The sequence below is a fragment of the Triplophysa dalaica genome, chromosome 18 (assembly GCF_015846415.1).
Source record: "Triplophysa dalaica isolate WHDGS20190420 chromosome 18, ASM1584641v1, whole genome shotgun sequence".
Classification (NCBI taxonomy): Eukaryota; Metazoa; Chordata; class Actinopteri; order Cypriniformes; family Nemacheilidae; genus Triplophysa; species Triplophysa dalaica.
Window position 1 is genome coordinate 9391586 of NC_079559.1, and position 26823 is coordinate 9418408.

The window sequence follows — 26823 nt, forward strand, 5'->3', positions numbered from 1 at the left end:
GATTTGATTCATGCTACGACCAGGGCTGGGAATCGATTCAGAAAATAATCGACTCCCCTTTAAAGGGGTCATATGGCGGAAATACGTTTTTTCTGTGTCTTTGGTGCATTATAAGTTGCCCATTTATGTATAAGACACGTACAATTGCAAATATTTAAGTGTCTGAACCAAAGATGCATCCTATAAAAGTGAACGCTCAACCAGACCTGCCTGAAACGCATCGTGTAACCACACCCCCACAAATCTACGTCAATTTGTGGTATTATTTGACAAAGACAGCAAGGAAAGTGGGCGTACATGTCAGTACAATTGCTTTAGAACCTGATGTTCCAAATATGGTAAGATGCGTTAAATTCCCTTCACACACTTGCAGTATTCGACCAATCACTGCGTTTCAGAGAGGCGGGACAAAGAGGAGAAACAAACATGTTCACATGTATGTGGAAAAACGCAGCGTTTTTTTAACCTAAAATCGTGTATAAACATTGCATTACATCTAAAAAACGAATGTATTCCTTTTTGCCGTGTCATATGAACTCTTTAAGAACCTTCACAAGCCCAAGTCCCGCCCGTTAGCAGGTTTCATTTGTCAACTTATTGGTAGCGCTGGGAATCGATCCCAAAACGAATTCCAAAGCATTTGCTTTTATGGATGAAGATTATTTTATGTCATTCCACAGCTCTAGATTTCATCCATTAGCTTTTTGTGAATTATGCACTGTTTAGATGAGTAACAAGTGTGATTTACTTGACCAATGACATCGGCTAAGGGGCGAGGCTTGCGCTAATGAGGCTCGTTTAATGGGAAATTCATGAACGTGTCAAAAGTTTACAGCAACAAAATAATAATAAGTTTATTCCGTGAAAATCGCATATTTATAAGAATTAAGGGTTTGGTCGATCGTGATGAATTCCTATAGCAACTGTTATAAACACGACAGCGCGCATCAGACTAAAAAACTGATAAATGAATTGGAATCGCAAAGCTGACATAAAATATTCTGCATTGATGGTTAAGAGCAAAAAAATATATGCCACACTATGCATATATAATAGATAAATCCACACTTATAACAAATAATATAAATATCATATATATATATTTGTTCAGACGGAATGTAAAACAGATCGTCCTCTACAGATGAGATAAGCATGTGCGCGTGGAGAAAGATGCATGTATAAAGCACAGTCTCGTAATATTTCTTAATATTTCTAAATTTGGACGTCTTTAAGCTGTTAAAGATAGACAGGACTAGTTCAACACCTGTCGGCACTAAAGCATACTTGCATTAACATTAAATGGGAAGCAACAATTAAACATGTGAGTATATTAGAAAGTAAATAAAAAAGAGTTAGCGCTCTAGAGATTTGTGTGTCATTAACACTTACAACATACTAACAGTGTTCTTTATACATAGATATTTGTATTGCATGCAATATGTGTCAATTTCTTAATAACAAATTAAAATCTTTACTGAAACTGGGAATCAAATGGGAATCGAAAACAACAGTTAGGATTCGGTTCTTAGAATCGATTCTTTCGATTCCAAAACCAACAAATTTTTGGCAGATCTGTAATTATAATCGAAATCGATCCCAAAGTTTCTTGAATCGAACACGCCTAGCTACGTCAGCTGCATTCGCGCGGCGGTGTCTAGCACCTCTTGTGGTAAAATGTGTGTACTGCACGTCTTTGTGTGGCCATCGAATATACCCCGTGTTTGTATTTTTTTTATTCTTAGACGCGTCTGCAAATTTCTATTCATTTCTATTATATTAAATTTATCGCATAAACATAACACAACAATTTATTATATAAATATTTTTTCGAATCTGTTAAATTAGATTTTTTGCTGTCTGTTTTGCGGAACTATAACGTCAACGTTGTGGTTCCGTACGGCAAATATTTAGTGCGGACACAGTTTCCTGGCAACCTTTATCCTGGGAGAAGAGCTGCAGGTAAATATTTAACTTCTTAAATCCTCATTCTCATCGCAAGTCACCGGCAGGTCACAAATCGTCCAAAACTATTCAGTAACGGTCGTAAACCGGCTTGTTTTGGCAGATATATTGAACAAAAACTGCGGATCCAGAGGCCTGTTACACCAAAGCTAAATCTTATCACAAAGCTAACGTCAATTGACACATGTCACTTCCATAAACCTGTTATTTTTCTTCTTGAAATAATGTAGAGAATGTGGCAGATTTGGGATTTTATGTCATTATTCGCACAGGCTGTAGCTCAGCTGTCTGATGATTTCAGCGTCATATGATTTTAATTCCTCTTTTTTGAAAGACCCATAAATCAACATCCTGATGATGTCATCACATTAAATGTCTTACTGGTGGCCGCACAATTAAACTATTATAATTTCGTAAACATGATCAGTCAGTACATACATGTTGATTTTTTTTTGTTTACATGTGCGACAGCCGATCATGACAAGTGTGTTTTGTGTGGAGTATGCGCAACAGTGTACTTAATGTACCAATCTTACAGATATTACGTGAAGAATTTAAAGGCTATTTAATCTTCTATTTAAACTTCTATATGGATAATGATTATGAATTTCTCTTTAATAGCAGGTTGAGGGATGAGCCACTCTCCTGTGATCGGTCAAGATGTGCAGACAGCAAGCAACGGAGTCGACACCTCTGAACCTTCAAAGGCCCCTGATTGGTCAGGACCTCATGGCTTCACCCACCAGGGGTTAAAGTTTATGGATGAGGCTGATTTTCATGATACTCACAAGGGGACACGCGTCTTGTCAGAGACTCTCAAACAAACACCTTGCCACATGGACTCGGTATGCAAAGAAACGCTCACATTTCAATCACACACAGATCTCTCAGAGACGGCACCCATAGATGAGTCTCCAAACCTGACATACACACAATCCTATGAGACAGAGTTAACGCAAGCCCGTTCCAAAAGAGAACTGGAAGAATGGAGAGGAGGAGAGGAGGAGAGAAAAAAAGGTGAAGGAGAGGTGAATATCAACAAGAGAGAGATAAAGCAAAGGAAAGAGACGTGTATCTCTGTGCAGGTAAATGTTACCCTAAATTTATGCCTTACTGTGTTTCTATGCCTTGAGTTAAAGTGCTTGACTTGTGTGCTTGTATTATATTTTTGACAAATTTTCTTTTTATTATTTTTGTATTATTTAAGCAGGTTGAAGCACTCTCAACAGAACACCCTTCTACTCATTCTGAAACCAATGAACGGTCAAATCCTGATTCATCCTCTTTCCAGGATAAAGTCCAACCAACTACTTCTGTTTCCCCTGATGAGGCCCCTCCCCTTGTTCCAGCCCCTCCCCCTGATCAGACCACACCCCTTCTATTACCAAACATTGATGATTCCCCGTGCCCAGCTCACGTAATGGCAGAAGTGCGTGTGCGGTCTGTGCCAGAGCGGGATCGTGTTGTGCGTGGCATGCAGGACAGTAAGAGCCTGGATGAGATCAGTGGGGCGTGTGGAGGGGGGGTAAGAGGAGCCGGGACTAGAGGTGGTCAGGTGGAGGGACGCAGAGCAACCATATCTAGTGCTCTGGAACTGGAAGGAACTGTCAGTCATGATGGAGATCTTACACACTTCATTGCCACAAACCTTGAACAGAAGATTAAACTGAGTTCACGGCTGAGTCTGGACACGGATTGTGAGTATATGATTTATTGGTAAAATATTTTAATAGTGATTTGCTTGATCACAAAATCTTGTGACCTTAGCGTGTGCCTTGGATCTGTTAAAACTTTTTTGTATATGCAATATTTGTTCTGTGTTTATGTGACTCCTGTAGCGGACTGCTCGGGGCCGATTGTACATGGACGTGGCTCCTCGCGTCGGCCGGCTGATATTCCGCCCATTGACCCGTCGGTACTGGTGGACCTGCATAAACATACACAAGATGTTGCCCAGAGTGTAGAACTGATGCTGCGAAGCCTCAGCGGAACCATACAGAATGTAAGAAATACTTCGTATAAAGAAACACACTTGCTGGCACCAAAATGTTTTTGGAAACCTAAACTTTTCTTTATCTTCACGATACAATTACCATCATATATTCAGAAAAAAAGTGTCATACATTAAGAGAATGTATATCATTAAAAAGTATAGGGTCACTTATTGGGGTGTGACGAGACACTTATTCCACGAGAAGAGACGAGAGACAAGATTTTTACACTATTTTTAAGAAATCCTCAATGATGAAATGCATGAATTGAAAAAAGTATTTTATTCAACTGCACTTGAGGGTGGAAGAGATGCAAAGGGTTGTTTTAGAGTTGTTTGCCCTTGTAGTGTTTTCTTCACCGGTGTGGTGGTTCTGTAGGCCTATGTGTTTTTGGATAGTGCTCGTGTTAGCTGCGGTGCACTGCATTGTTTTCTTAAAATGTTTACATATACGTCTTGTCTGTCACTCTTTCGCCGTTTCTTATTTCCACTTGAAAACCAAAATCTTGCCACACAAATGATTTAAAAAGTGGCAGGGTGATCTTCAATGCTAATTTCACCCTCACGCTCCATCATGCTGACATCACAACTCACAAGACAACTTTTCCTCATCAACACATTTTTTTTGTTGCGTTTTAATCTCGTCACACCCCTAGTAACTTATCTAAAATGTTTCTCTTGACCTTACAAATCTTTAGATCTAAAAGGCATATGCCTAAATGTATGAAAATCTTCTGAACATTATCAAACAAAATAACTATTAAATATGTTTGAAATAAACAAATTTTACTTAAAAATGACGAAAAACAGTAAATTAGAGTACAAATGTCTTAAATATAGTTTAAAAACCATCTCAAGATGGGACCTGAAGAAGTTGGGCGATAAACTTTCAGGATAATATTTCTACAAATTTTAGTCCAAAAATAGATTACAGGAAGATAAAATCTAACAAGTCTTGTAATTGTTTTATCATAGCCTAAATCCTTTGGTTGCATTTGTCTTTTCAAAGTTTTGATGAGTTCCTAATATTTGGTAAAAATATATATAAGTGACCCTAAACTTTGACCCATATATGACCCGTCACTTCTACATGTATATTCACATATTGATAAAAATACAAGTAAAGTCTCTGTCTCACCAGATGACTGCACTAAGTGTGGGTTATATCCAGACGTATAGAGACTCAGTGGACAGTTTGGGAGAGTCCGTGGACATGAGTATTAAGGTAAGAGTTGGCCTTTCAGAAATGTTTGCTTGTTTGTTTAACAAATGTATTTAATCTGGGTTTGTATGTGGTTGCAGGGAATGTACACACTCATGGCACGGTGTGAGGAGCTGGATCGCTCCATGCAACCTATTCATACTCTAGCTGCTCAGATCAGGGACATCAAACGAACCCTCGATGCCCTTGAAACCATCTGCAAGTAACTTGCTGCAGACATCACCCATGGTCAAGAGAAAACTCCACCCCTTTAGAGAGAAGCTGTGGCTCCGCCCTCCGCAGTCTTTCTGCTAAATAACGTGCAGTGGAATGATTTTGCTAATTCTAATGTCTCCTAGCAATGCTCTGCAATTGATCGTCTCTTTAGAGACAGACAGCTTTCTTCTTCACCCTTTTCATTGGAGAACACATCTGTAAGCACCTTCTTCTGTTGTGGCTCCTCCCCTCTAGAGACATTGCCTGGGAAAACAGTGTTAAGTCCTTCCTGTTACTTTCACCGTCCAACACCCTCCATGTCACCGCAGAACAGACTGTCATTGGGCAGCAAAAATCAGATTGGTGTTATTATTGCAATGTTTGTGGAGCGGGTTTGTCTAGCTGCGTGTTTTGACAGATTGTGTCTGTTTTTCCCTGTAAAGATCTAAAAAATAACACAAAGAGTAGAAGTGTGTGTAAGACACGTTTTTGCCAGGATGAAAACGGGAAGCCATACTCTGTGGACACCAGTTCCTCATGAAAGTCTGTGTTTCTGCAGGACGGATGCCTTGCATCCCAGATTTCTCAGCGACAATTATTAAGTATAGGTTGAATAGGCTCGCCTAGGAATTGTAGACCCTTGACTGATGTGCGGAAAGTTATGACAAATGTCAAAAGATGCATTAAATGTTTTATCATATGGAAGTGTTTGTCATAAAAGATCTCTCAAATAATAGACGACGGTAGTTGGAGAATAAAAAACGGGATTTCTTTTCTGAATGGTGAAAATAATTGAACTTTACTGGCTTGAACTGTCCTGTCTTGCTAAAATCTAAACCCTGATATGTTTAACAATATGTGATTGATGTATATTTTAAATTATATAAACTAAAATAAATTTGCTAGAATGATGTATGTGAATTTTTGTGATAGTTTGTGGTTCTGCTCAGTACATGTTTTTACAAAATATGAGTCTTTCTGTGCTTATTTGAATCCTGATTCGATTCAATTACACGGATTCATTCTGTCACCCTTTCTAGTCATTGAAGAATATGAGTGTGAGGGCATAGTTTTTTTTCCTGTAGGTGTTTGTATACGTTATGTAATTTACCTAAAGCCCACCAGTCATATTGCTAAATATTTATAAAGGCTTTATATTTCCAATATGTTTTCATTATGGGAGATGTCCTAGTTAAGCGTAAACTTGACTGGTTTCTGTTTTGTTAAAATGTAATAGACAAAATAAACATTTGTTAAGATTATAGTTTGATAAGATTATAGTTTAGGCAGATGAATGAGAGTTATTGCCCAGTCGGGGTGCAGTCGAACATCATGTGGATGAGCTATCTCCACTTTGGTCAAACACCTTATGCATGTTTGACATTGTAGCATGTGCAGGTTTGTGCATGTGATGAGCATACAGTATTTATACACATTGTTTGCTCATGTCTGGGTTTACAAATTTGTTAAACCCTTTCTTTCAAGCTACTTAAATAACAACATTCTTCAAGAATTAATCTTTCTTTCAGAGGATTTGATCTTCACTGAATTTAATCTGTTTATGGGGCTTCGAGAGTTGATGTACATTAAAGGGATAGTTCACCCAAAAATGGACAAACCCTTATTCCATTCAAACCTGTGTGACTTTCTTTTTTATCTGCAGAACACAGAAGAAGATATTAAGAAGAATGTTGGTAACCAAACAAAACTGACCCCTGACTTTTATTGGATTTTATCTTTTGTGTCTCACAGGTTATAGATGACATCAGGGTGAAAAAATGATATTGAGGGTTATAGACCTCAAGTCATTTGGTGATGGTTTAAATGGTCTCAAGTTTTTCACTGACAAAACATCTTACACTAAATCTGTAAAATGATTTATTCGGCACTTAGCTAGTCTGTGTTTTGACTGAGCCTAGAATTTGTTTTTTACAATAAGGTAGTTATAATAAGGTAGTCATTTTGCTATGAAATGCCAAACAACATATTGATTTGAGTTTCATGCAAAGATTCTGATTCAGATCTGCTCAAATGTTCAGACATGAATTATGTAAATTGTGTATCTTGGAAATAAATCTCTTCTTCCATTAGGAATCTCTAACAAAAAGCTTTTTGCAATGAACAAGTCATCACTCAAAGTCAAGGCCAACAGGGGTTAACAAAACACCCATCATCACACTACGGTTCCAGACACATCAAACAGAATGAAGTTGACAAGAACCAGCGAGGATAGAAGCACGACAGGTATATTAAGTGCACAGCTTCCACTGTCCATCATTAGTTTAGTAGGTAGTACTGTAACTGGAGCTGTGGTTACCACCGTGCTTTCACTCGGTCTGATCCCACTAATGGTCTTTACTGTAGGTAATGTTAATTTTTGTCCTTTTTCCACCACTGCATCTGACTCCTGATCTGCAGCTGCACCTTCCAAAGCCTCGAACCACTGGCAGCGAAAGTCCTTCCTCCAAATGTTTATAAAAGCAGCAGGAAGTTCTCCTGTTGCTCTGACGCCTTCGGCCCCATTTGGCACAAGCAGGAAGTGGGGTGAAGGAAGATGAAGGTAGGTGCGTTCCTCTTTTTTCTTGCGCACACAGCGCCCGCGCCCCTGACACAGGGAGACTCCGCATAGACGGGCGGCAGTGGTGACGTTGACAGCGTAAGGGCCGAGGATCTCACGAACGTATAGGCCAAACTCAGAGCAGGATTTCTGTAGGAGAAACTCATAAATAAATTCATAATAATCATAAGAACAATAGAACGAACAGTCAAGAATGAAGTAAAGCTACCTGAGTTTTAACTGCTAAGGCTCTTTCCCATATAATGACTCCAGATGCACCCATGGCAGCACTCTCTCCTATGGTATTCACTAAGTCAATCTAATAAACAAACAAATAATAATAATAATTTCATTAAACTGAATAACAATGCGCCTTATGTAACCTACACTATGTTTGTTACCTCTGACAGAAAGCTGCTAGTGGAAATATATGAAGTCTTGACCAACGGAAACACTGGAAGATCAAAAGTGGTCCCTGCGAGTGCCGCCACACGCAACGCTTCTCTTATCTGATTGGTTGCGTAAAGCCACGCCCCCTTGCTTCCCTCTGGCAGCTTCTCAAGTGAGAGGATTGGGTAAAGAGCACCACTTTGTTTCCATAGCCATATCAGCTCATCATTAAGAGCCATTTCTGCCGCGGGACAGCGTCCTGTGTAATTGGCTAGCGCTATCTGGGCAGAGTCAAAGTTATAACAGTTGGGATAAGGGGTCATGCCCCATAATCTCTGTGGGCGCAGTCTCTTAACCTCTCGTAGCGTCTCCATCAGTATGGACTGGGCTGCTGCTTCAAAGTCAACCTGACAGGAAATGACATCATAATCCATGATATAATCAATGTAACAGACAGCATAAAAGATACGTTTATTCTACAGAATGGTCCAGAAACACTTCTGGTTTGAGATTGTCATTACCTGAGCCCACCTTTCCACCTCCTCTGCGCCCCAGTCTGGAAAAAATCCCCTAAGAAGCGCCCTTGACTCCACACGGTACTTTGTTTTACTACCCCTATTCCTATTCCACTGTGGTGCCCACTCCTGCCAGCACAGCACCCCCAGACCAGGTGCTCCTGCCTGGGGAAGTGTGGCTGTCAGATCGCCCTCCACCCTCTGGAGGTGAAGGTCAAGGCTGGTGTGTTGCGGTAGACCACCGTTTACAGAACGATCCTGTGCCGTGAAATACGGGAAAAGTCCCAGTGTGTCCTCATAAAAAATGGCCACACGGCCTTCCCACTCCATTCCAAATCCTGCTGGGTCTGGCCGACCCAAACAGTCTTTATCCGGGACCCCCCACAGCACTAGGAAAGGCTGGCCAGCGAGAAAAGGGGCCCGGGCTGGACCGCAGACGCACGCTGGGGTGAGGAGATAGATACGGATGAGCAGAGGAGAAAAGAAGAGGAAGAGGTTGGAAATGAACATGTATTTTCTACCAGCCATGGAGCTGAGATAAATAGGCGTCAAGGTCCCTCATCCATGAAGTCACAGGAGAAACACCTTAGAGGGAAAGAATGACAGAAGAAAAGAAAAGAGAGAGAAACATAAACAAACATGTTTTGATTGTAATTGCAATGAATTTTGTTTTTTTAAATATTGTCTTAATACATGCAATAGGCTACAAATGATAAAATAATCAAGACACGTGAGAATTATTATGACACAACAACCTTGCATAAATGAACCATGTTTTTATTATAGTAAGGACATGGTAACCATTTCTTGGTAGGTTGATTAATATTTGTATTTCCATAGTTTGAATACAAATAACGATGGTTAAACTAGGCTATTGTAGTTAAACTAAAGTAAATTTGGTTACTTTGTTTTAACTAAACTTTCGAATCACTATTGCTATTTATTTATATCATTCGCCATCGTGAACTCCAACACACCTAAAGAGAGACACTTAAGGATATTTCATCAGGAATGAGATTAATTAAAATCAGCGGTAATTACAAACCTGCTGTTCATTGACTTCGCCACAAGTGGGCGCCAGAGCATCAAACATAACCTGCGCCCAACAACACCGCAAGATTTATGGGGTTTACGAACGACTGCAATATAATATGGATTTCGAAGACCAAAATATTAAAGTAAAGCTTATTTTTACGTATTTCATTGTTCTGTGTTGGAAACACCCCAAAACACAACATCTAGTCCCGTTTAAATGAACTAACTTATAGCAGTCATACCAAATTAATATTTCTTTGTAGTGAAACTATAGTCAGCAGCACAAATGAGCCTCTATGTTCTCCTCACAGTACCCTTACGAAACAAAAATATGTGGGGAATATAATTGATACTAATAATATAGTTCAATATAATAAATTACATTTTCATACTGGAAAAAAGTTCTTATAGTTCTCAATATCTGAATGCATTGAATATACTTTTAAATATATACTAACTTATTTATTACATTGACAGTATATAAATGAAATATTTTCTTTGTGTGTGTGTTACAATATTTAACCATGGTTTTGTTATACATATGGTAATTTATCTATCAAAAACACCAGATACACCTATACTATAATAAAACCATGGCTAACTTTCCAAAGGGAAGAACAATACAATCTTTCCCAGAATAGGCTATCTTAACCTGAAAGAAAGCTAGTTTATCATTCTCCAAAAAATCATTTCGTTTCTCATTCAGTTGTGAGGTTGGCAATGTCAAAGCAATCATTTGTTGTTGGTGTGATAGTTTTAGGGCACTTTCTGCTTTCAGAGAGGCAGTGAAAAAATGACTTGGCTATTCTAGTGCGACATCTCAGTTTTTCTAGTTGATAACCGATATTATTATTTGGAAACAAACCAGTCCTTTTGAGTCTAGTTTCCCTGATTAAATCAAGAGGTTTTCAGCTCGTGAGATATATACACTTTATGTACAGTTTACATACAGATAGTATACACACTTTAGGGGATGGAAGTGAAGCAGTGAGTTACTCACCTGTGCATTGGCAGATCATGTGTGTGTACCTGGAACCCCAGGTCAAAGATTCCAGAGGGAAAGGTCAAGGTGAAGAGGGATAGTACGACTGCTATCTGGATGATAACGAATAAGAAATTAGCTCATCTGTGTTGGTTTGAGCATTCAGGTGTCCTGGTTCTGTACAGGAAGCCACAAAATAAAGTGACTTCAACCCAACCATGAGAGATCAGAAGTCCTGAAAATAAGATGGATAAAGTGGCAGAAGGAGGAAAGACAGAAGAAACCAAACTACCTCACCTTCACCAGGGTAATCTTTTAGTAAGCAGGGTCACAACCGACCATGATAATCACATGATCAGACTGACCGTAATCTCTTAATCCTGTTCCAAGCACACCTACACACTCACAAAAATAATAACACCTTCAATGCACACACATATTCCTGTATATGCATTCATTTGTTGAAAACGAACATGCAAGTCTAACAGTAACCTAAATTTACTTTGAGTCATTTTATTTACTTACATTGTTTTTGAGTTGTTTGTTGCTGGTGTTTTCTTGAGCAATATAATTCAACTTCTGACAAGCTCACAAATCTTAAAGTGCTGTCACACTAAACATTTTGTTGAATGACTCTTTCATGCATTCTGGATACATAATAATTCATATACTGTATGAAAATGTCCTTGCCTTTCTTATCTGTTGTTTATTCTGCCGTTATATATTTTCTCCTTTCCTTCGTTTTTTCTCTCATATCTGCACATTGTCATCCGTCACTTTACCAAAGCTTAAATCTACTTCCTGAGGAGGATTATTGGTAAGATTATTCACAAATATCCAAACATAATCTGACATAATCTTAAACCTAAATCTATACATAATCTTCTCTAGATTTCACAGTTTTAGAGCAAACAATGGTAATTGTGATTTATTTTACACCTGCTGTCACACAATGCATTTTGGTTAAGTTTTTCTTATGACAATAAATGTGAATTCTCTTACATTCATTTTTTGACTGAATATATATACATACATATATATATATATTTACATGTGCACATAAACAGTTCAGACATATACAGTTAAATTCAGTCAATAAATGCATGTGTATATGTTTATTTTTGCATTTTTAAGTTATTACTGTAAAACGTTCATAAGTAATTGGTCTTCTTTGTATATTGTCATCAAGTTACCACGGTAATTTATATTATTTTAGCTAATTTTAATTGAAAAAGACAAGATGTTTTCAAAAAGGATGATTTTGTAAATGTATTTATATATTTTATTCCTGTAATGTCCGTAAGATGTTGGGTGGTGAATGTGCTTAATTGTAAAAAAAAACTGTTTGTCGCACTAAATGGTCCTAAAATGGTCTTCCTTTTAATCGAAAGGAATTAGATTGTGATGTATTTTGCATAATTTCATCTTTTTCATATGATCTTTTCCAGGAATATGACACTAAAACATTTGTGATAAATGTGAGGTGATGTTAGAACCTCAATCTTTTTTTTTCTCTGCTGCTTAATCACCTGAAACTAACCACAAATTACAGATTAGTGTGTGTTTGTTTGTTATATGGTGTGTGTGCCTTTGTGTATCCAGTGCATGTCTGGTTTTGTTACCTGTACAGAGTTTGTGTGTTTGTATGTACGTATGTTTAGTTGAGATTATCTGTGTGATCTGTGGTATCTAAGGTGATGCCTGCTCTCCAGGTCCTGTCACCATAGCAACGGCTCAGACGAGTCCGGTCCAGAGAGTGGATCGGGGGTTAAGGATACCTGTGTAGTGTGTGTGTGTATATGGGTGAGGGTTTTGGTATGGAAATTCAGTTTGGTGGAAGCCGATGCATGTTTATTAAGCGGTTGTTGTTTGGTGAGATTGACTTTTGTTTTTTTATTGTTGCTGTATGTTTATATTGAACCCTGGAAATAAATGGATGTAAAATAAGTATCACAATGCAATGTAGACTCACCCCAGAATTTGACACTGAATTTACACTTAAGATTGTATACTTCAGTGGAAGATATTTTGAAGGTTAATGTCTTTTTGAAAAGCAAGAAGCTTTAATACGTTACAAAATCCATTTGAAACATACTCTAGAGACATCTAAATGTCTTACTTATTTCACCTTTTAGCAGTTTGTATCCCTGTATCCAACCTAGTAAATGCAGATGGAAACAGGTGTGGAGGTTTGGACACGGCTCACCCCGTTGAGCTACTGTAAACACCTCTAACTCCACTTTATTCTCTAAATCCTGTTTCTCTTAGTCACCGCTCATGTGTTTTTTATGTTGAGTGTTTTGATGTGCATTTCCAATTACACTTAAATTGGTTTTACGTATATTTTTGAATATGCTGACACCTATGACTTACAAAAAGATAATCTAATTTTGTATCAATTCGAAAAAGAAACCAAGCAAACAAACCAAACAACACGTTTCTCGGTATTATGTTGGTGAGGTTGTTTTGCTTTCCGTGAAATGTTTTTCAAATGGATATTTGTGAGTTTTACTAGGAAAAAGCAACCAGTCCCACTTTGTTCGCTAAAATGTGACCCTGGATCACAAAACCAGTCTTAAATAGCACAGGAACATTTTTAGTAAAAGACAAAAATACATTGTATGGGTCAAAATTGGCCAAAAATCATTAGGATATTAAGTTAAGATCATGTACCATGGAGATATTTTTTAAATTTCTTGCCTTAAATATATAAAAACTTAATTTTTGTGAATGGCGTGTCACAGTGCCCCTGATTATCAATTTTTCAATATTTAGATTTTTTTTGCACTCTCAGATTCCTGAGTTTTAATCTCAGCCAGATATTTTCTTATTCTAACTATTTATACATCTATAGAAATCTTATTTATTCAGCTTTCAGATTATGTAAAAAAACTCAATTTCGAAAAATTTACCCAAACTTGTTGTCCAGTTTGTCCCAACTGTGAGATAATGAGCTTGTGTGAATCATTTGTGAGCATAAAGTATCTAATGTGACTGTCAGTAGTTGAAGATGAGAGTTTTGTAATGTTGCTAATGAAGTCACCACTCTCCTTCTTTTCTTAAAGGAACCGTTCAACCAAATATTAAAATTCTGTATTACTCACCCTCACCCTGGTGGCCAAGAACTGTTTGCTTATAAGCATTCTTCCAAATATCTTTCTCTGCGGTCATCAGAACTAAGACATTTGCACAGATTTGGAACAACTTGAGGGTGAGAAAATGTAAGATTTTTATTTCTGGGTGAACTGTTACTTTAACAGAAGAATTGATATTAATATGAATGAATTTAAACTTCATATGTCTCCTCTTAAAACTACCTACTCCATAAAGTTATTTTACAAATAACTGAGGGATAAATCTAAAATATGTTTGTTATGTCAATTCTCAGATCTATCCTGTTCAGTGCAGCCAGACCTTCACATCCAAGTTCATAATAACAAGTCAGTAACAAAACTTTCACCGTCTTCCTATATGGCCACCAAATAATAACAAAATGTTTTTTATGGTTTTGCTGAACTACTACTCTGTTTAAAAAGATTGAATCTCAAATTAATCTGTTTCTATATGTAAATTGTAGAGGTGTAGCACTGCCCTCTTGTGGTTCGAGTTGTAAGGAAGCAACTGGTCACTTGACAGCATATCATTATCATAAATCACGTTGTGAAGTTTGTTGCTTACACCTGTACTAAAGTAACTGAAAACTTCCCAAACTGTAGTTTTACCCAAAAGGAATAATCCACATTTGAACCCCAGTGTAATGATGAAACATTGTGTTTGCATGAGACAGAGCCTAAACAACAGCAGTAAACTGTAAATTTTCCTCAGGGTCCCTAAAGTCAAAAAATCTCTCTCACTCCTCAGGTGGTTTGTCCCTGTTGTGTGTGATCGAGTGTATTTGTGTGTAGACGTGTTTTGGGACTAGACGACAAAAGGAGAGTTCGAACATAGCATGAAACCGGAAAGAGGTCCACAAAGACAAGTGACTGAGAGACGTGGACAAAACCTCGAGGAGGAGAGGGGGTGAGCCTTTGATCTGTCTGTTTTCTGAAGGAGGAGGAACAGATTCACAGAGGCAAGACGAAATAAAAGAGAGAACGAGAGAAAGAAAGAGTGAGAGAGTGAGGGAGATGGAGCGAAACAAGGATAGAAACGGGCTGTGGGGAGTAGATTGTAATTCCTCCACGGGTGTAGCAGATTGGGTGGGGGGGTATATTCAGGGGCAACAGAAGTGCCTCTAAGTGCTTGGGGAGGAGGGGAAGGTTGGAAGGAGGGAGAACTGGGAAAATAGAGAGAGGGAGAAAGATGAGGGTGAGAGAGGAAGGGGGAATCTGAGGAATTTCCAAATGAAAGGAGAAGGTTTTTCTTTTAATGCGATTAAAGTTTTCCATCTCACTGCATCTCCTGCAGCCAGTTTGACTGCGAAAGAACTCTGATTAAAAGAGTGGCAGACAGAGTTTGTGTGTACAGGTTTGGCTCTACTTAAAAGAGTGGAATATTTAAAAATGTTTTCAAAATACATAGAGAAACACGTCCACATCTACAAACCTGCATTTTTGTGTGTGTGTGTTTGTCTTTGAATATTACAAGAGTGGAGTTTGAGCGATATGTGTCATCATTTATTCACCCTCATGTTTTTATTTTTTGTGGAGCACAAAAGAAGATACTTTGAGAAATGTGTCCATACAATGGACACATTGTATGTGTCCATACAATAGAAGTCAAATGGGGCCTTATGTTGTTCGTTTACCAACATTTTTCTAAATATCTTCTTTTGTGTTCTGCAAGTCATACAGGTTTTAAATGACATGAGGGTGACTTAATGATGACAGAATTGTAATTTTGGGCTAAACTATCCTTTATTCAATTTAAGCAATACCTCAGCATCAGTTGCATGCAACTTATTAGAAAATAATGCTAAAACTCATTCCGTCTGAGAAAATATGAAACAAACCAAGCAATGCTATAACATCTACATGCTTATGATGCATGCACCCGTTTAAAGATGATTCTGTCATAATAATTTTATATTTGGCAGACGCTTTGACATTGTTGGTGACACGCTGTACCGGCTGAGCTACAGAAACACCAAGAATATCACATTGTGTTCTGCTCTATTGAATTTTATTCCTGCAATATCCACCAACCGTCACTAAAACCATATTCCATAAATTTGTCCATATGCTGCCTAGATGACATCTCTGTGACTCATGATCCACAGTTTGGGTAAGTGTGGGTAGACACTAGAGTGTACAATCTAAAACATGATGAATATTCTTTGCAAGCGTATGCTTTTTGTATGCAGCAAGGTTTTGGATTTAAACGAAACAGCATCTCAAAAGCATCTCTGTCACAACCGTACAACTGCCCTCTGTTTCTCCAGACAAATTATTTAAGTTGCTTCCTCCAAAGAACTTCACAAAGTGCCTCAACAATTACCTCACAGCCCCAAACTAATTTCTCCTCTTTGTTATGGCAATATGGGTTTTTTTAGTTCTAAAGGGACCGCTTAAAACTCTCTCTTGCTCGCTCGCCTTCAAACTCACTCATTTAAACACACACCCAGCGGGATTCTCCTCCCAGCATGCACTTCTGTGTGCAAACACATTCCCTTAGCCGCTGACCCCGGCCCAGCTGTTGCCATAGCAACCAGAGCCCCTCACCATGACGACGGCTACCACCTTCCCATGGCTCAGCCCAGGCCAGGATCTTCAGGTGACCAGTCCGTCTTTCACATCTCTCTCTTTTAATTTCTTTTCACTTCTTTTAATTTTGTTCTACTGTTGTTCTCTTTCTACTCCTGGTTCATCCTTTATCTTGACTTTATCGTCTCTCTTCTGCTCTCACTGTCTTTCAGTTCAAGTAACAAAGTAATTATGCATGGAGTTTCAGGTTACTAATATCCAAAATAAAAAAACAAAGTAACCATAAAACAAACGGCTGTATAAACTTTAACACTTGTATAAATTAAGATGAGAAAATCATACCAAAACTATGAATAACTACAAACAGGCAATATGATTTCTGATACTCGAGTATTTTTACTCTACATTTTTCAAGTATCTGTACTATATAAGAAAATGGAAAAATGTATACATTATAAAGGATGTATCATACATTTTAATCCATTTGCTAAGTACATTTTTAGTTTAAAAATACTTTAATAAAGGTAAATAAGTACTAGATTTAGTATGTACTTAAGTATTTCAGTAAAAAAATCGACATGTATTTATAAACGTAGTAAAGGTAAAAAGTATGATATACAGTATGCTTATATGTAGTACAAGGAAAGGAATTAAAAGCAGTCTAAAATGTACTGGAGAGTAAAAATACTCGAGTACTTTACACCTTTGCAATTTTGACAAAAGAAGTAGTTAAAGGTTGTATCATGACTGAGAGATTTTGTGAAAGTATAGAGAAATTCAACCTGATCTCACAGAAATACGTAACTTACGAGGTGGCTGATTCGTATGAATACGTACGTTGGGAATCGTACAAAAACATAGGATTACTAAAAAAGCAATACTGAAGCCCCTCCCCTAACCCTCATGCCACTGTTGTGAAAGCATTACAAAAAAGAATGAGGTTGTACGAATTCATACGAATTAGCCACATCGTATAATAGTTACGTTTTCGCTGTGAAATTGTTGGGAAATTTGGATGCAATACTGCCAGGATACCAGGTAAAAAAGGGGCTTGAAAAAGCAACATAGGAATGATCATTAATTCATTACTTAAAATAGAGTTTGTGAAGTCACTCAATATTTAAATGAATGTCTTTAACTGTGTTGGAAAATGTTCCTCTACTGACAACAGTGGCAGATTTCAGCCCCCAGGCAGCCGTTACAAAATAATAAGGTGCACACAAACTGACACGCTTGCTTAATTATACACAACCTGCTAACATCATCACGGTTGGGTACTTAGCAGATACATTTCATCCAATCAGTAACTCTCTAGTGCCTGCTCCACCCTTAACTGAGGATGAACTTGCAACCTTCGCTTGGTAAAGTGTACTCTGCAGAATACCTTGATCTCATAAGACATTGATTAGTGCTGGTTCAAACAAACCTAATTAGAGAAACCAGAAATGTAATATTGATCATCCTGAAGAGCCAGGCCTGCTTGTTATTTCACAATCTCAGAGCAACTTTGATGTTGTTTTTCGCTCAGGTTTATAATTTGATTGAGTTTTTGGTTAATTAGCACCATAGGCGATAACAGCTTGTGCCAGGAGTAAAAGTGAACGTCACAGTTAGCTGAAGGTTACGTTGGCTTTGATTTGTTTTGTTTTCACAGCCAATTTTCTGTTGTTAACAGTTTAGACTGTATTAAAGTTTTTTCTTTATGACGTTTAGTGTGTTCAAATAACAGACCGATGTATCTGCAAGTTTAACACACACCACAGAGATCTCTCTCTCTCTTTTCCTGTCTTTTGGCATGTTCTGACCTTTCTCCAAAAAGACCAACTGTGTGTGTGTTCATGAGTGTGTGTGTGTTTGTGTGTGGTTCATTGGGAAATTGAGATATTTACCGCATTCCATCTCCCTGCTGTAGCCATGACAACCACTCAGTGGGAAGAGCTGCCTATCTCACGCAAAAAAACACTCACGCATCGACTTCGACACACACACACACACACACACTATTACCTTATACCTGGACAGAGAGAGTAATTGGTGAAGGGAAACATGTCAAAGAGTTTGACAGCAGGTAATAACCGATCGCAGCTCAAGGTCTCGAAAGGTATTGATTACCCCTCACCGCTGGACTGTTATTTCACAACTGCATCATTAAGTAACTACCTCTGTTTCCTCTCAACTATTGATATTATTATAGTTGCTTTATGTCCCAATAATAAATCTCCCAATGAGTATTATATGTCATGCAAACTTTATTTCTTCTCTAGAACACAAATGGGTTTTTGAAGAATACGATGAACATTTTTTTTGCAAACTAAATGTCATTAAGGGCATTTACTGACATTTATTTAATTCACTTCAGAAATGTTTCACAATTTCATTTGTGTTCCACTGTGGACAAAAGGTCACACTAGATTTATTGGTAACACTTTAAAATAAGGTTGTATTTGTTAACAGTTTATTTATGAAATTTAGTGGCATCTAGTGGTGACATTACGCATCGCAACCAACGGCTCACTTCACCCCTCCCTTTTGAAGCACTATGGTGAAACAGAACTAATAAGATGTCTTCATGTTTTCGCTTCTTTCCTGAAGGAGATAACGTATTTACGAAACGCGCTCTGTAGACCAGTTTATCCGTTTAGGGCTACTGTAGAGACAACATGGTGAAGTCTATGCAAGGGGACCCGAGGTGTATAGATAAACAGATAAATAGCATTCTAAGGTAATATAAAAACCGAGTCTTTATGCACCTGTGAAGACATAGTTATGTATATTATATTCAATTTCTTTCAATATCCTTTGAAATTACACACTACACCTTTAACTAACATTAATAGACAATACTTCTAAAGGATGTCTCAATTCATGTTATTTTTACCATTTACTAATAGGTTTCGAAATCTGACCTGTTAATGTTTGTGTAACTGTTAACGTTAGTAACATGAATAATTGTATTGGCATTAACTAATACCTTGTCTACACCGGACCTTAAAGACACAACGCATCCAGTGTGGACAAAATTTGAAATTATAATGGGTTCTGTCGTGTCCGGTGTAGACATGGTGTAACAAATATTTAAAAAATCTGATAAACGCTATTGCTCAATGTTAGTTTCTGCACTTACTAATGTTAACAAATGCAACCTTACTGCAAAGTTTTACCCAGTTTATGAACATAGGATTTGACCAGATATTTATTGATGGGTGAACTTCATCTTTAATAGGTTGTTTTCTCTTTCTAGGTACACTAACAGATTGCTGCTGTTGTCCACACTTGATCCAATGGAATATTGCCAATCACACTACCTTTAATCGAAGAGTGAGACAGACGGAGAGTGAGAGAAACTGTTTGAAGGATGTTATCCTGAAGGGGACTGTTAAGTACTTATAAAGTAAACCCAGAATTAAGAGTCTCGACAGGGACAGATCTTGACCACGTACAGAGCTCAGAGACACACAAATACACACTGAACAACACTGCCAATACTACATTATACACCACCTCTATAATGTTGTATTGGGGAGGAGGTAAAAAGTAAAGAGAAGACCACTTTCACAAAGTTTCTGTATCTAAAGATATACAGATTTCACCCTTGAGTGAATGAGAGGACAGGCTCAGGAACTCGACTGTGACAGTAACATGTGGCCAACTGGAGTTTTGACCTTGTGATTTGTGCGAGTGATCCAGCATACTGAGCTTTTATGCTCACGGGAGATCTGGGTTTGAGTACACCCTGGATAATGTTATCATTCTGGTATCTTTGCTTGTCTGTCTCTCTATAGCAGTAAAAAAATGAAATCTGATTATAAATATGTTGAATAGAGCAAATATTTTGTCATGTTTATGTCGAAAATATTGTTTATTTATGTTATTTAAAGGTACATTTTTTGTGGATATATTGATAGAAATGCAATATAATATAACTATGTCTTCAAACCTTATTTAATTAAGTGTTATGTTTTTATTACCATAGAAGGAGATATTTCTACCTACATTAACCGGGGTCCCCTTACATGTAATTCGCCATAGCCCATGTTGTTTCTAGAGTAGCCATAAACGGACAATCGGCTTTATAGGGTGATTTTCGTAAATATGACTGTTATCTCCTTCTGCAAATTAGATAAAACGTGACCACAACTTTTGTGTCAGCAACCGTAGTGCTACAAAAGGGAGGGTTGGAGTGACCCCTTGGTCACAATTCGCAGCATCACCTCTAGATGATGCTACATTTCTTACACCTTTAATAATCTGACAAAATTGTGACCTGATATGTAAGTTTATATCAAACAAAATTCCGTTTTTAACATAATCTTTGAATGTTATAATGATGTGTAAACTTATGAAAGCACCATTTCAAATATGCTAGATCAGCACTGCAGAATAGCCCATCCGATGAGGAGCAGAAGTGCAGAGTGATGTCATAAAAATCGTTGATCTGTTTTTCCGGGAACAGTGATTTTTGAATGCTTTTATCTTATAAATGCAAAATTTGTCAATGTTTTGGCCCACACTTATTTACAGCTATCCTAGCCCTCATAGAAAGCTACCATACTACACTGCAAAATTTTGATTTCATGTGAACTGCAAAGGTTAGATCAAGTAGAAAAAAGACAGCTGAATTTAAACCATAACCATAATCAAGAGTAGGCCTACTTATTTTCTTTTCATTACTTTTCCGTATCTTCTGTATTGATGCCTCCGTGATGTTTCCCATCTGCTAAATTGAATGTAAATGCATTTATGAGCGCACAGCGTAACAAATTACAGATTTCAATTGAACGTAGTGAAAACGGTGTTTAGGTGTGCGCATGAGCGTGCATCTATGTGCGTGTGCACGGGGGGTTGCAATATTCTGTCAGAACTTCTCTTCCGCAGGCTGTAATGATCAAAGAACTGTTAGACCCCCTGCTAGACTCGCACCTCATGCTCACATACACACGCAACTCACTCATCCATTCACATTACACGCACACAAACACACACACAGATGCACAGCCAAATGTACTTGGAAACAGGCATATGCTTCCTTGCTCGATTTACCAGCCATCCACATCTGTACTGTGTACACAAACATGTTCATTCACACAAACACACGGCTCTGCAAATCACATTTCAATCACTAATTAAAGTGTGTTGTGTATGTGTGTGTGTTCTCATTTACTACTGGCACTTCTGGCTGCTGATTCAGTGGATCTAAAACTGTGAGTAGGAGTGCTTTGGGGGCTCAAAGGTGTGCTTATTTCAGGTCTGTGAGTGTGTGCTTTTCTATGCCAGTGTTTGCCTGTTTGTATTTTACCGAATGCGTTCAGGTGCCAGCGCGCGTGAATGATGTGCGACTGTGACCAAGTGTGTGTGTTGCCCATGTGTGGCAGGCTACTCTTTGTTAGGTAAATCCCAGTTGATTATGCACTCCATTGTGTGGTTGTGCTGGTGCGGCGTCCAGAGAGCTGAGCGTGGAATTCTGACGGGTGCCTCACAGGAGACCAGATGACTCTCTGGTTTTCCTGTCTCTCTTTTTGTTCTGGTGGGCGACGTTACCGTTCACACAATCCCACCATCTAATCGCGCATGCAGGTGTGCCAAACTTTAGCTCTAAAAACAGACACGCGTCTTTGAGGTGAACCGGCTGTTCAGAAGTCAAGTCTGAGTTCTCTAAATAGTTTTATGTATATTTTGCAGATTAGTCTTTAAAAAGTCCAGCTACTCTATTGTCATTCCAAACCGGTGTGACTTTCTTTTTTCTGCAGAGCACAAAATTATATATTTTGAAGAATGTTGGTAACTGGCACCCAGTCACTTGCATTGGTTTTGTGTCCATACAATAGAAGTGAATTGGTGCCGGCGCTGTTCGGTTACACAACTTTCTTCAAAATATCTTCATTAGTGTCCTGCAGAAGAAAGAAAATCATACAGGTTTGGAATGACATAAGGGTGGGTAAATGATGACAAAATTTTATTTTTTTCACTTTTATCCAAAGCAATTTACAGCGCATCCAAAGGATAGATTTGATCAGCTTGTGTGTTTCCTGGGATCAAACCCATATGGCCGATGTGCTGCAAACACAATGGTCTATCAGTTGAGCTACATGAACACATTTCTGTTTCCATCTCTGTCTGAAGGCTTTCGTTTCTGTGTAAAAAAATCAGGCAGTGTTTTTCACAAAAGAAACCTGGATCCCTTGCCTTGTACAAATGCTGAATTACTGATTGCCATTTTCCAAATTACCTGTTTCAAATGATAATTTTCTATATGCAATTGCTTTCACTTGCATTTTATCGTATGTATTGAAATTGTTTTATTTCTGACACGTGTATTGTGGGAGATATAAGGAAAATGAATTAGGGCTCTTTCAACCATGAAACCACTTATACCATTTCGTCTTTTCCCTCAAAGAGATTTAAGCTACACAATTGTGTCTGGACTCTTTTATCCAGAAGTCATAGTGTTTTTATGTTGGATCAGTGTGTGGGGTATTCAGACATATCACAGAGACAGACTGTTATTTTAGTGATCCAAATATTACTCCAAATACACAGAAATGATGCAAACACAATGTCTAAAGGGTGCTGTTTTGGCTTTGTTCTTGTAGAAAAACTAAAGGAAGTCAATTCATTCAGAAAGAGCATAAATATTGTGATTTGCATTTTGGATCCCTATACAAACCCTGGCTTATATGCCCTCTAAAAACCACTTCATTGACTTTCTATGAATTCTAATGCATTTGGCATATTGCAACCTCTATCTGTCTCTGAGCCATAGTAATTATTTTCTGTGGGTGCAATGCATAACAACAAAACAAAAACAGATTAAAGAGTGACATCATTTGACATTTGCTTCAAATGGCTACGTTATCGCCCGAAGAAACCCTCTCGAAAAAAATGGCTTTGACCCCATCTCTCCTTCCTTTCTCCATTCCACCATGGTGCGCGCCCAGTGCGGGAGACAGCATTGGAAGGGGAGAGGAAGAGTGCGCTGTGGAATGCACTAGTGTAGAGGAGGGGGGCAGAGAACTCTCCAAACCTTTTTCTTCTCTCAGTAGACACTTGGAGCTGTCTTTTGTCTCAGCGGTCTCGGTCTACAGTGTGTTGTTAGGACAACCAACAGGAACGACCGCCTGACAGAATACAAAATGGGAACCTAAGAACCACACACACATTGGAGAAGAGAGACCTCAAGTGCAGGCTGTCTTAGTGAGGTGCCCATGAGAATGAAGACACACATACACAACCACACACACACACACTTATATTTAACTGCTTTAGCGCGTCCTACGTCTCTCGTGTACAATCAGGGGCAAAGAGAAATTGCTTTCTGGCGGTATTTGAAAAGAGGGTTAAAAAAGACCCTATTCAGCGACCGCGGCCCTTTATTAACACTCGCGATTCTGTAACAGATGAGGAGGGGGAAAGCCCTCGCGCGCGCTGAGGTCGGTCTCGTGCTCAGGTATGATGTCCTTTCTGTTCTCGGTCCTCGTCTGCCATTGGTCATCCCTGCCCCGCTCCCCCACCCCTCCTTACGGCGGCCCCCTCGCCTCTGTCTGCGCGAGTGAATGGAAGAGCGCACAGCTGCACAACGCTGCTCAAACTCGGAACGGCCCGACGGGCTGACTGACGCGCCGCTGTGCCCCGTTAAACCGGCACTCTGATTGGGCGAGGCCACATCCACCTGCTGGCTCACAGTCGCTACTACCGATTCTTATTCATGATCATCCGAGCTGAGGCACGGGAACTGGAAAGCGGTCATTTGGGTCGGTGGGATCGGGACGACGCGTAACGCGCGATGCGTTGGAATGAGGAATGCGGTTCGGTGATAACTTTTATGCTCCACAGACTTCTTTTCCTCCGCGCTCGCTCCTGGAGTCTGGACCACTTTCGCCGTTCATCATCATTCTCTTGTCACATTGCTGCTGCGCCATGGCTTCTCTCATCCGGTCATTGATATTATCGATCAGGACTTCCTCTGTCCGTGTGTCTTTCTCTGACTTATTCACGGCAAAAGTCGAGTTGAATAAAGCGCACTTTTAAATGTTTAATAGAAAAAATAAAACAACGCTCGAGTGACTAGTGCAGAGTAACGTTTTAGTAATGTCACACGGACGTTTCCAGTCATTTCATCATCATACGATGGTCATTCTAATGTCACGTATGACAGGGTGACGATTTGCGCTGCAAGTTTCTTTGTACCAAACAGCCCGATCAATGTGTATTTCTGTTTTTTACACTCTTGTCTTGTATTTTACTTATGATATCTATTTTTCTATACAGATTGCTAATCGTGTTTGCGCTCCCTCCTGTTGCGCAAACTAAATTGTGAAGCCTGCATGGATGGAGAGAATTACTCAAGATTTTTTATCGGAGCGGATTCACCTCTGGTGAAATTTCACCTCAGCTTTCGGACATCGCAATGGCTGGACAACAGGTGCAGTGCCTTCTAAGTGCCTTCCTCGTTGACGGAGCTGTGCGTTACAATCAGGGGTGCCGGCAGAAATTCTGGGCCCTATGGAAACCAAAATTTCTGGGCCCCCTACATTTTTTACAGATAAAATTTAACCCAATAAACATGCCCTGTATACTTAAAAAAAGATACTTAGCACATTGCATAGTTAAAATGTCTAAAGATGAGTACAAAGCCTACAAAAACAAGAATTTTTTTTAGAAATATGTACTTGTTTACATAAAAGGGAGAACATTTATTATCTCAATTGCAATTGCAAGCACAAGAGAACATTATGTATTGACATATACTTAACATGAACAAGCTTTAGCTGGGTCAAACTGCTCATTCAGGAAACATCAGCTACAGTAGAGACACGTTTTATTCAATTTTATATTATATTTTTCTGGGGCATTTTATTCATATTAAGAACGTCAAGTTTGACAGCATCGATCTTAGCAGCCGCACTGTCACTTCACAGAACACACGACACGGCAAACTAATTTTGTAATTTTTGAAGCGTGTAGATCACTTTTTGTTTTGCGAAGTTATCATCATGTGGCGAACACAGTAGATAAGACGTGTTTAGAGGCTTCAATCTTCGCGAAGTTTCGTGCTCAGGCTCACCTTGTTCGGCTGAGACGGGGACGTGGGGGAAGGAGTACGTGGGTGTGCAGCAGCCGCTGAATCTGTGTCTACGAGACATGATAACCCGTCCCGGAGACAGCAGAGATGTTATTATTGTTGGATGTAAATCATAATTCAGTAATTATTTTACTAAGCTCGCTAGATAAAAGCAGGTCATGTAGCAACAAAAATAAGTTTTGGAATACAGGAATAGGTCAAGCTACCTTTCTTTTTGAAAAACTGTGTGACATACTGTCGACTTTGGCGTTCTCTGTCTTCTCTTGACTTCTTTTCTTTCCGTTTTTGTTTCCCTGACTTTTGATGTGACGTGTCTGCGTGTGTCACTGTCTGCGGCAAGTCCAATAAGCAAGAGACGCTACACTAGCGAGCGCAGGTGGAATGAACCATTGTGAGAGGGAGCAGGGAGGGTTGTGACCGAAACAGTAAATACATTATTTGTTTTTTAAATATTAAATCTATGGTCAAAACGGACAAAATACACATTTAGTGCACGAGGGGCCCTAGCATATTTAATGTATGTATTAAAAAAAGAGAAAAGAAGTAGGAAAATAAAAAGGGGGTCTGCTCTTCTGGGCCCTAAATCAGGCTGGGCCCTTAGAATCGTCCTAACCTTCCACCCCTTTACGGCGCCCATGGTTACAATCATTGAAACTAACCCAGCCACCAACCTCAAAACGCATTGGTTACAATAAGGAAACACAGGTCACAATTTTATAAATAATTTACAAAAAAAAATTGGTTTCTTTTCATCCAGTATACGTTTTGGCACCGGCTCGCAAAACTAGCGCTATTTTTTAAAGATTAGGGATATGACGTTATTCTTGTCGACCTTGTATCGGAACGAATGTCCTATAATGGTCACAACGGTAGTAGTGACGAGTATGGCAGTGACATATACACGAGTGCATATAAAGATTCGTAGGTCTCTTGCTAACAGCTGTATTGTAACTCCACACATCTCCGCTAGATGTCGCGCCTGTCGTAATACTTATTTGTGGTACAATGATATCTCTGTACGGTGAACAATTTTTGTGATTTATTTGTGAATTGATGTAAATATTTCCTACGGATCCCCTTCGTTGCTCTCTGCCCCGTATGGCTTTTTATTCCTATCTGAGGATGCTCAGGACTCATATAGGGATGGAAGCCATGCAGGGCAGGGTGACTGTGTCATCATGGAGACCTGCCATTGGATCCAGATTTGATGCCAACCAACACTTTTTACCTGCCAATCATATGATACACACACCT

At 38.8% G+C, this 26823-nt stretch overlaps 2 protein-coding genes across 3 annotated transcripts; one reads left to right on the top strand and one right to left on the bottom strand.

Moving 5' to 3' along the window:
- The first annotated feature begins 1842 nt into the window (after positions 1-1842).
- borcs6 (BLOC-1 related complex subunit 6) lies at positions 1843-6290 on the top strand. Of its 2 annotated transcripts, none has more exons than XM_056772640.1 (6): positions 1843-1959; positions 2584-3047; positions 3170-3659; positions 3801-3964; positions 5094-5177; positions 5255-6290. In XM_056772640.1, the coding sequence occupies exons 2-6, from the start codon at positions 2595-2597 to the stop codon at positions 5378-5380; spliced, it is 1317 nt and encodes a 438-aa protein (XP_056628618.1). In that variant the 5' UTR covers positions 1843-1959; positions 2584-2594; the 3' UTR covers positions 5381-6290. The 2 variants fall into 2 exon arrangements, with proteins under 2 accessions (XP_056628618.1, XP_056628619.1); XM_056772641.1 differs by having other exon boundaries at positions 3173-3659.
- Positions 6291-7542: 1252 nt separating this feature from the next.
- Positions 7543-9359, bottom strand: si:dkey-72l14.3 (Glyco_hydro_56 domain-containing protein). The gene is made up of 4 exons (XM_056773531.1): positions 8838-9359; positions 8328-8723; positions 8156-8245; positions 7543-8076 (listed from the first exon to the last, which is right to left on the bottom strand). The coding sequence occupies exons 1-4, from the start codon at positions 9357-9359 to the stop codon at positions 7543-7545; spliced, it is 1542 nt and encodes a 513-aa protein (XP_056629509.1).
- Positions 9360-26823: the final 17464 nt, after the last annotated feature.

What these genes read in the sequence shown, in the direction of transcription:
- si:dkey-72l14.3 (XM_056773531.1), bottom strand. Translation starts at nt 9,359, where the DNA reads ATGGCTGGTAGAAAATACATGTTCATTTCCAACCTCTTCCTCTTCTTT. An exon ending in AGGTGGAAAGGTGGGCTCAG is followed by an intron (nt 8,724 to 8,837) that starts GTAATGACAATC and finishes ATTTCCTGTCAG; the next exon opens with GTTGACTTTGAAGCAGCAGC. An exon ending in CCTTAGCAGTTAAAACTCAG is followed by an intron (nt 8,077 to 8,155) that starts GTAGCTTTACTT and finishes TTTCTCCTACAG; the next exon opens with AAATCCTGCTCTGAGTTTGG.
- borcs6 (XM_056772640.1), top strand. Translation starts at nt 2,595, where the DNA reads ATGAGCCACTCTCCTGTGATCGGTCAAGATGTGCAGACAGCAAGCAAC. An exon ending in AGACGTGTATCTCTGTGCAG is followed by an intron (nt 3,048 to 3,169) that starts GTAAATGTTACC and finishes GTATTATTTAAG; the next exon opens with CAGGTTGAAGCACTCTCAAC. An exon ending in GCTGAGTCTGGACACGGATT is followed by an intron (nt 3,660 to 3,800) that starts GTGAGTATATGA and finishes TGACTCCTGTAG; the next exon opens with CGGACTGCTCGGGGCCGATT.